At 46.5% G+C, this 10,437-nt stretch overlaps 1 protein-coding gene across 3 annotated transcripts; it reads right to left on the bottom strand.

Moving 5' to 3' along the window:
- Positions 1-265: 265 nt before the first annotated feature.
- LOC109775753 (disease resistance protein Pik-2) lies at positions 266-6,812 on the bottom strand. 3 transcript variants are annotated; one of them, XM_020334450.4, is made up of 5 exons: positions 6,474-6,812; positions 4,981-5,889; positions 3,068-4,778; positions 1,848-1,902; positions 266-683 (listed from the first exon to the last, which is right to left on the bottom strand). In XM_020334450.4, exons 2-5 carry the CDS (start codon positions 5,838-5,840, stop codon positions 553-555), a joined length of 2,757 nt encoding a protein of 918 aa, XP_020190039.1. In that variant the 5' UTR covers positions 5,841-5,889; positions 6,474-6,812; the 3' UTR covers positions 266-552. The 3 variants fall into 3 exon arrangements, with proteins under 3 accessions (XP_020190039.1, XP_020190040.1, XP_020190041.1); XM_020334451.4 differs by having other exon boundaries at positions 3,161-4,778; positions 6,474-6,766; XM_020334452.4 differs by lacking the exon at positions 1,848-1,902 and having other exon boundaries at positions 6,474-6,766.
- Between the last annotated feature and the right edge of the window lie 3,625 nt (positions 6,813-10,437).

Raw genomic sequence — 10,437 nt, 5'->3', positions numbered from 1 at the left:
CAATGCCATGCTTCTGATGTTAGTTTGATGCATCAAACTGATCCATTTTCAACTACTCAACAATAGGTATTTTGTTTACATGATGAGGCAATATGTTGAGCCAGGCACCACGTGCCAAGGCGCGTTTCCTAACTAGTTCAGTAGGATCAAAACCATCAAGTGTGCATATAAATGTAGTAACCACCATTGTCGAAGAGTATGTGCCATGATATGTTCATCAACTAATTAATGCACACTGTAAAAATATCAATCTGAGAGAAATATAGGGTTTGGAAAACAAGTCATTTTTTTTACATCCATCGCAAATGGAGCATGCATGGTGCTGGTGTGCTGCTATTCTAGTACATCTTCAGTTATTATATCCACACAGGTGGTAGAGTTGTAATTAACCTGATGGTGGCCATCTGTGCCTGCAAGGCTGCAGTGTCACCATCTAGACCATCAGCCAATGTATGTTGTAACTGGTCCACGATGTTTCTCAAAGTAATACAAATCACTGCAAGCAATTCAATCCACGATCGAGGCCAACGCTCAGGTGTCCAAGTTTGCATCCTACTCATCGTCGCTAAGATCCTGCACTTGGTTCTGAACCTGTACCATCTCTCGCAGCTCTCGAGCAAGACCATCATCTAGCAGCTCAGTCGGCAGGTTCTCCAGAGTCTGGCGAGCCTGGTCGCTAACACCTGCCCAATATTCAAGGAAAGAACACGTGAACAGGTTGAAAACAGGAAATATTTTTTTCTAGGCGGAGAAGCGTTTAGGGTTCGTTTTATCATGCATGCTATTCTTTCCTTCACCAAGTGATGTGAGATTCCAAGTTTACAAAAAATGCCAACAAGTAACAATATATATATATATATATATATATATATATATATATATATATATATATATATATATATATATATATATATATATATATATATATGGAAAATCCATCCTATCACCTGGGGGTAGTTACCCTACATGTCTCATCGAAAGTATGTTCAGATACTATATATAAGATACTTCAAAGCGAGTGACATGAGAAAATTGCAAGTTGGCCCACGGTTTTTTTTATATTTGTGAAATACGTATATATTTACACGTGAAAAAGAATTTACTCAAAATATGATACATACTAACCAAAAAATAGTATATATACTACCTAATCATTTTTATATACTACATACTACGCGTATATACTCTCCAATTTGATAGATACTACATACAACATACAAAATGCAAGTGGTGGTAACTACCACCGCTTGTAGGAAACATTTATATATATATATATATATATATATATATATATATATATATATATATATATATATATAGTTCAATTTTTCTGAATGGGTTAGTGCCCTAAAAAATGTGTATCAATCGCTAATCTCCGATATTCATGTAAAAACTATAGGCGGACTGGAATTGTTGTTGTATGTTGTTATTGATCTGACCTTCATATGAGGTATATATAGAAGTATATGAGGGGTAAAGACTTGGAGTAAGACAAGACATGTTAGGTTTAAACTAATTCTATATCTATCCCATTATCTCTATCCTAATCATGCTTATACTTCTAACATCCCCCCTCGCGAGAGTAAAACGGACGATTTCGACTGAATTTAAAGTATGTCCTTAACTCTATCCTAATCACGTTTATACTCCTAATAATTCGGTCAATCTCCTATTTTATATTACTGACAACTACTAGCGAAATAGCAAAGCCTCTAAAAAAGTTGAGTACGGCCACAATCTTTGTTTTCAGGAAGAATTTATTTGAACAGAAAAAGTATCTTTCTTCATTTGAATATACTGACTGGCCAAACTTGTATGAGATACTTTTAGAGGATGTTAAGTTATACATTGCAAGTACGTCCGCCGGGCCTGGTGACGAAGCTCAAGATGACGACGTCTTTCCTGTCAGTGAATAACAAGAAACATTATAACTGTTATGTAGGCCGTCTCTGTTTTAGTGTGATCAGCAAAAAAACATATGAACAGGCAACTATTTTTTTCGAAAAGGGGGACTCCCCGGCCTCTGCATCATAACGATGCATACGGCCAACTATGAAGTTAACAAACTATATAATGCCTCGCCAGGGTTTTGGTTACCGCTCGAAATTTCGAGATTTACCATGGTTACCACATATTTCAGTCCCCCTCGGTAAATAGGCATTTCCAGCAAAAAAAAATCGATTTTTTGAATTTTTTGAATTCAAACGCTCAATGTATAGTAAAGAGTGGCAGCACCTCCCAGCATGTGCGTAGACAACGTTCCACTGAGCTACTAGCTCTTTTATGATAAATATAAGTTCAAGTGCTATCTATATCTATTTTGAAAGAATTTGAATTTAAAATTCAATTATAAATTTCATTCGAAATTTGTTCGAAATTTTCTCGAAATCCGTGGTAACCGTGGTAACCACATTTATCGGTCCCCCTCGGTAAAAATGCCCCATTCGGTAACCAAAATCTTGTGCCTCGCACCTCCTTGGATGGATTATGGAAACATTTTCGGAGTTTTTACTATGTAATAAATCTTGTGCGAAAGAATGAATTTTTTTATCTGATGGAAACATCCTTTTTGCAACAGAAACGAGTCCAACATAAGTATGATCAGGATACTATTCCAAATCATTTCCCTCAGCCTAATCTACTTCCTCATCTGGAAAACATGCATAGTCACATTGGCATCTTAAAAAACCATTGTGGTGGTAATTTCCCAACACACAAGCTTGAGAAGGGTGATCTAAAGGCCAACCTACCACCCATGGTGCAAGCTAGTTGACCCAGAGAAACGATTCAGTATTACACTATTAGAACAGTCACAAACCAGAAGTACAATCAGATAAATAAGCATAATGTAAAATAAATCTACAATCAACGAACAGATAGAATAAATTAATAAGTGTACTTATGAAAAAAATCACTAAAAATGGCTAATATTTAAAAATGATAGATAAGTAACATTGTAGAAAAATATGAGGTTAAAAAGAAGAGAAGTCGGTAACTGTATTTAAGGTAAAACAAACATATGGCTAATATATATATATGAAACAGTTACCGAATATTTAGAACATACCCAGATTTCCCACATCAATTTGGGCATGTTTTGATGCATATCGATCTCTTTCTCTATTGCATTTCTCACATTTCTCGTCTTGTTAGAACATACCCAGATTTCCCACATCAATTTGGGCATGTTTTGATGCATATCGATCTCTTTCTCTATTGCATTTCTCACATTTCTCGTCTTGTTGTCATCGTCGTTGTAAAACATGACATTGACATTCTCAAGTGAAGAGAGGTTTTCTAAGCCCAAAATGAAATCGCCAAATTGAAGTAACACATCATGAAAAAATAACTCAACGGTGTGCAGACTTTGCATGGCTCCTTGTGCAAACCTCAACTGCATGGTGTTAGTCTCGACACTGAACCTTGTTAAACACCAAAATGGATAACCACTGCCAACAACGAACCATTTGTGTCTGCCTCGTGTAGAATTCCTCACTTGTATGTGCAGTTCCCTGAGAGACGGTATGCTCCCGAGGACTTGAAAGTCCTCCTCTCCTAGTGTTTTCATTCTGATGCTTAGGGAGAAGAGGGAAGACATGGAGCACATCCACCTTGGCACATCACAACGGATGCTATCAAGCATGTCGACTACCAGCAGTTGTGTTAGGTGAATAAAGGTTGATGGAAGCTCTTCCACTATTCCAGTGAATCTGATGTCCAACACTTGTAGGAATTGTAGATTCCCAATCCCTTTTGGGATCTTAGTGATAGAGGTACCCTTTAAACTCAAATATCTCAAGTGAAACAAACTGCATATATCCATCCAATGATTATTATCCACCTCCCAGCAGCCAGTTAAATCCAACACACGTAGGACTGGAAAACCCGACAATGCCGGCAACAAACTGAAAGCTGGATTAGACACAGTAAGTGACCTCACATGGGTCAATCCCATGGGTGGCAGCTGATTAGCAACATCTTCAATGCATGTCTGGACAGACAGTCGGCGGATCTTACTTGGTAGACTCACTGGCTGCGGACCACCAATTGTTGTTAGGAAATTCTCTTCATTTGACAAGGAAGTGATCATGTCACGCACCATATCGTGTATGCGACAAGAACGCACTTTATTCACATTGTCAATTTTTACTGGTTGGACCAAGCTTTTATTAATGAGCTGGTTGAAATAATCCTCTCCTACTTCATATAAGCTCATCCCCCGTTCTTCTTTTAGAAAACCTTCACCCACCCATTTCCATATCAATGGCTCAGTTTCAATCTCATAATCCTCTGTATACAGACTGAGATGCAGTAAACAAGTTTTTAGGTGTGGAGGTAGGTCAGAGTAACTGACGGATAATATCCTTCTCATGTTCTTAACATCATCATGACTATTATCTAGTCCAGAACCCATAGATTTGTACACCTTGGACCAATACTCATGTGTATGTGCTCTTCCCTTTTTACTGGACAGCAGGCTACCAATTGTAATGATAGCTAAAGGCACTCCACCACATCTTTCTAAAACATTCTCAGATACTTCAACCAAATGATTAGGTGGTGATTTGTTGTCGGTCTCATATATTCTTCGGTGGAACAACTTCCTCGAGTCAACAACAGAAAGTGGCTGTAGCCGATAAACGCCACCAGCTTGATGCGCAACATCAAGAATACGGGTTGTTATTATTACTCTGCTTCCATGCCCATTCTCTCTAAAAGCACATTTGATGCCTTCCCAGACATATTTATCCCATATGTCATCAATAACAATCAAGTACCTTCAATTATTACCAAAACATATATATTACAAGTTTACATAAGTTCACATATTTTGAGAAGAGATGAGCTACCTAATAAAGTTTACCATCTTAAATGCAAAGTGGAGAACATTTTGAGCGTCACACGGCTCACACCAATACAATTTTCTTTTGTTATCCATATACGAAATGATACGGTAGGAACACAGACACATACACATACCTCTTGTTTCCAAGGAATGTTCTTATCTCGCTAATGAGTTGCGCTTCACCCCATGTTGCCTCAATATTCTCGTACTTCAGGTTGGTAAGTTGATGGAGCAAGCTCTTGAAAATCTTCTCCATGCTAGGATTAAGAGACACGGAAACAAAAGCCGTACAATCGAATTGCGGTTTTTGTTTTTGAATATCAAATTGCGCTTTAAGCTTCTCATACACTGCATTGGCAAGTGTTGTCTTGCCTAATCCACCTAAGCCAACAATGGATACCACCTTCAGCTGTTTCTTGGAAGCCTCATCTCCCTCCGTCAACATTTTGACTACCTCAAGGCTCTTCTCGTCAGTGCCGACAAGCTCACTGGCCTTTGTATACAAGGCTGACAAACGAAGGGTATCAACACTTGGATCAGTTGACTTGGCAGCGGCCACATTGTCAACCTTGTACCTATCACGCCGCTTGCTGACCTCCTTGATGCGGCTCTTGATGTCTTTGATATCAATGGCGATCTTATGACGAATCTTGCCTTTGGTCAGCAAGCTGATGCTCTTATCAATGAAGTTCCTGAAGCTATGGGACTTGTCTTGTCCATGGGTTTCGATGCGCACCATGAATCTGTCGATGCTGTCTTCAAGGTCATATGACAGGTCCCTCACAGCCTTGGCCCAAAGCTTGATTTGGATGTCCGGTGGCTGGTCGATTGGTGCCTCGGAAACTTTCAGGAGAGCTGTCTCCATGCTTTCCATCTCAGCTTTGAGGAACATGACCTCGCCCCTGATACCCTTGTGAAGGTTGTACTCCTCCGTGATTAAGTCGGCTAGCTTAGGAAGGAGGGTGCTCATTGCTCCGGTCACAACCTCGGCCATACTCGGTGCCGCACGGTAGCAGCCTCTCAGCCGGTAGCTGGTGTTGGACCTGCAACATCGCAGAAAGTTTATTTAGTGAGGATGGTTGCTAATAAGTGAAAACCTCTGTAAGAAATTCAGAAGAAACGTCCTCGGGACTGAAAAAAAGGGAGAGGTGTAGCAGTTTGGGGAACCTGCAGCTCAGACTTAGTCTGAATTTGATTTTTAGTTGGTGAAATGAATCTGAATTTAGACCGATCAACAAAAGGGAGAGGTCTAGCAGTTTCTCTGTGTAGCATGACGGAACTTGACAGCATTCTAGACATGATTAGAGAGGAGCGGGAGTTTCTCAAGTTAACAAGCTAGCACGTAGTTTCTATAAGAGAAAATTCTGGGGAACAGCAGCAGGAGCCCTGAAGCCTTAGTTTCGGAGCAGAGAGCAGACATATACATCAAACTGATTTATTTACTTATTTTGGTAAATGAATCATTTGAGAGCAGATATATCGAAGAATATCTCCATAACATGACCGATTAACAATAGGAGCATTCATCTCTAGCATGATGGAACTTAACAGCATCCTAAACACGATTAATTAACCGACAGCAGTAGATCCGGAGATAATTATGCTCGGGGAAGAAGAAGTTGATTACCTTCAGAAGGCCTGTTGCGTGCGAGTTCTTCTAGATGTGGCGAGGACTGAAGACTCGTAAGGGCGGCGACGTCCGTAAAAACTTCAGACCGAACAGCGCTCCTATGCCGCCGTTTTATCGATCTGTGCGGTGGTACAGACCTCGATGGATGAGAAGGAGAAGACGGACGGCGTTGCGGTGGCGGGGGCTTGATGCCTCCGCTGGGATATCGTGTTGACAAGAGGGAGGTGGAGAGTGAAGCGAGTGAGCAGTTTGCACTGATTGGGAGGAATTTTCGGTGGGGAAGAGAAGAGAGACATGTGTTAGAAGGGAGAGAGAGGATTGGTGGAATAGTTCATTGTATTGCTTGAGCATCGTGGACATATATATAGGAATACAATCATCTACTTGGAGTACAAGACAAGCCAGAACAAATCCTAGTCTATCTCGTCTTTCCTAATAAACATTATACTCAACATCCTCCCGCAGTCACAACGGTAGCGACGCAGACGGTGAGAATGGAGAAGAATCCGAAGGCAAGCCGACGGACCCCCCCCCCCCCCCCCCCCCCACAGTCGTAACGGTCGACGCATCGCGGAAGTCGTGGCTGGAGTTGAAACCGACAAGGTTGCTCAAGCAAGGTGGTAGCCCTTTGTGCCGTTTGTCGAGGTAGCCGAGAGCGGAGGGTGGTGTAGCCATGGTCGAGGTAGTGGTGCGAAGAATGCCGTGGTCGATATCGAGTCGGGGAGCCGGTGTCGAGGATGTCGCCGTGGAGCCATGGGCGCAAGGGGGCGCCGAGTTAGCATAGGCGCAGTGGTGTCGAAGTAGTGGTGCGCCGGTAAGAAGATGTGGTTGACGACACGTCGCGGCAGGTTTGCCAAGCCCAGGGACACATCGTAGACGAAGGCACGCACCGGTGTTGCCAGCGCCGGGCATGCCTAGACGGACGAAGACGAAGTTGACGAAGCGCCGCACGAGGCTTGCCAGGCCTAGGGACACGTCGTGGACGAAGGCACGCTGCGGTGTTTCCAGCACCGGGCACGTGGAGACTGGGACCTGCACGAGTTGTACGCCATGTCGAAGAAGTCGGAGAGGCCAGCAGAGAAGAACTCGACGACGATTGCGGCGTCCATCGGCGCGGGGCTGATGTCACCAACGGTGGTCGGAGTAGACGAAGTGGTCGGGGTAGATGACGGCGACGCTGGCGACGGGCTGGTGCTGGACGAAGACGAAGGGGGTGGACGGGCGGCGGCGGCTACGAAGGTAGCGGCGGCGGCGGCCAAAGAAGAGCGGCGGCGGCGGTGCTCGAAGTAGGCGAAGAACCTTGACAGCGTGACGAAGACCGACGCGGACGGTGGCGTTCCCGCGCCAAAGAAGACGGCGCGGCGCATACCACGGGAGGTCGACGTGCGGTGACGGCGGAGTGGACCGCGGGTCGCGGCTCTACGGCCCGAAGGGGCGACGCAGCGGCGGCAGGCGGGTCGGGACGACGGCGGGAAGACCTCTGGGCGGCGGCGGGGCCCGCGGGCTGCGACGCTGCAGCCCGAAGGGGCGACGCAACGGCGGTTCGCGAGTCGGTGCAACCGCGTGGACGGCCTCAGGGCGGCGGCGGGGACCGCGTATCGCGGCACTACGGACCGAAGGGGCGACGTAGCGGCGACGCACGAGTGGATGCAGCCGCGAGGAGAACCACGGGGCGGCGGCGCGGCGGCCCGACGGGACGACGCTGCGGCAGCCTGATGCTCGATCGGCGGACAGGCGCGCGGTCCTCGGGACGACATTCACGGGACCTGCGGAGGCGCGCGTAATCGACAGGCCAGGTCGGTCGCGCGGCGTAGATGAGGCGGATCGCGGCGGCGAGCGGGTGATCAAGCCGATCGCGCGCGAGGTTGGGGACGCCGCTCGCTGGAGGCAGGGTGGCGGCGGAGTCCGTGATGAGGCCGGCGACGACGGACGGCGTGAGACGTCGTGCGGACGAGCTTGTCAGCACCGGCACCCGGGCTGCCAAAGCGCCGGCGCCCGGGCAGCGAGGCCCGAGCGACCAACGGAGCAGCGGCGTCCGAGTTGAGGCAGCCGACGAGCCTGACGTAGCCGTCCCGACGCAGCCGAGAACGAGGCCGGCGAGGTAGACCGTCGGGCCGCCGTGCAGACGAGGCGGAGGCGGGTGATGTGGATTGATGGGCAGGCCAGCACGCGAGCGATGGCTATGATTGGCCGTCACATGGCGCGAGGCCGCCGGGTCGGGGCGATGCAGGTGTCCCGGTCGAAGCAGGGCGGTGACGGCCGGTGCAGGGCGACGGGCGGACCGACGTGCGGCCGGCGGCTGGCCCTGACGGGCCGCCTCGGCGCGCGTGGCCGCCGGGTCAGAGGAAAGGCCGGCTGGTCGCGCCGGGGTCGGAGTAGAGGCGCACGGGAGTCGATGGCGGCGGCGGGCGACGCAAACCGATCAAGATTAGATCGGAAAACAAAAAGAAAAACGCCGATTAAAACGACCAGCGAGAGAGCGAAAAAACCCGGAGCAAAGGCTCGGGAAAAGACTCTTTAGGGCAGCCGGCAAACACGGCCGGCGGACGAACCCTAGGTACAGGCGGCGCAGCCCCCAGCGGCGGTCATGGAGGCCGACCGTCCCGGGGGCGGCGCGCGGGTGCGGAAGCGGCGGCGGCTAGGGTTTAGATCGTGATTAGGCTGATACCATGTTAGAAGGAAGAGAGAAGATTGATAAAATAGTTCATTATATTGCTTGAGCCTCGTGGGCATATATATAAGAGTACAATCATCTATTTGAAGTATAAGACAAGCCAGAACAAATCCTAATCTATCTCGTCTTTCTTAATAAACATTATACTCAACAACATGAATAGAGATGCAGCGAGGGACGGTTCAGACCAAAGATGCGTTTCCTATTGCGGCAGTAGATGGTGCGTGTCCTTTTCTTTCCTTTTTAAGGCATCCAGCTCACTCTTTAATTAATAGCCTCACAGCTAGCGATGCTTCACGTATCTATTCCTCAAGATAAGAGTGGTGGACCATGAAAAAAAAGCTCCAGCCAACACTAATCATGAAAAAAGATAAGATGATCCGATCAGCCATAGACTAGTATCCTACCATGAGATTCCTGCAACCGGAAATTTCAACGAGGACACCCTACTTGCAGTGAAGTTTCGACAAAGTTTTCAAGGGCCAACTGGACGATGGTTTGCTTGTCGCGATAAAAGTGCTCAACATTTAATTTGAGCATGCCGTGAGGAGCTTTGATCCTGAATCTCAAGTGTTGTGTATGGCTCGGCATCGCAACTTGATATGGATATTGAATACCTGTTCCAACTTGAATTTCATAGCACTGCTGACTCAATACATGCCTAAAGGTATCTTGGAGGCACACATTCACTCTAAAGCATATATATGTAGGAAGATGGCTATGGTCCTATGTTTCAACAACTGAGATGTGTACTCTTGCTCTTTGCGAAGCAAGCTAATTTTAGACATTGCACCTCAGGTCTCTAGATTTGCACCAAGTAAGTTCTGCCATTACATAAAAGAGATAATAATTAGGAGGAGGTAAAGAACTAGATGTTGCGCAGATCTTTTCAGCTTCATAGTCTATTGGTTATAGCTAAAAATTGTTCTTGTGTTTAGGTTTAGCAGCATGGAACCTCTAGAGATCCATCTTCAAATGACAGAATCAGTTCAGTCCATGGGATGGCCTTATCTCTCTGTTATTATAGTTAATCTGGTAGGAGCTAATGCCAATAACGGTGGAAACCACTAGTAGAAAAAGAGGCTTCCATACGCCCCCATTAGTCCCTAAAATAATCGAACCGCGACCAAAGGGGTCTTTAGTCGCGGTTCGGGAGGAGACCCGCGACCAACTATCTGGGCCCAGCGCGCTCGGTCGACAGCTGGCGGACGGGAGGGGCTTTAGTCCCGGTTGGCCTGGCCAACCGGGACTAAAGGTCCTCAGACTGGCCCGAAGGCCTTTAGTTGC

The sequence above is a fragment of the Aegilops tauschii genome, chromosome 2 (genome assembly GCF_002575655.3).
Source record: "Aegilops tauschii subsp. strangulata cultivar AL8/78 chromosome 2, Aet v6.0, whole genome shotgun sequence".
Lineage (NCBI taxonomy): Eukaryota > Viridiplantae > Streptophyta > Magnoliopsida > Poales > Poaceae > Aegilops > Aegilops tauschii.
This window is presented reverse-complemented; position numbering and strand designations above follow the sequence as displayed.

Coding starts and splice junctions, on each gene's coding strand:
- LOC109775753 (XM_020334450.4), bottom strand. CDS start 5,840: ATGGCCGAGGTTGTGACCGGAGCAATGAGCACCCTCCTTCCTAAGCTA. Junction 1,903..3,067: donor AATTGATGTGGGAAATCTGG/GTATGTTCTAAA, acceptor ATTCACTGACAG/GAAAGACGTCGTCATCTTGA. Junction 684..1,847: donor CCGGCGGACGTACTTGCAAT/GTATAACTTAAC, acceptor AATATTGGGCAG/GTGTTAGCGACCAGGCTCGC.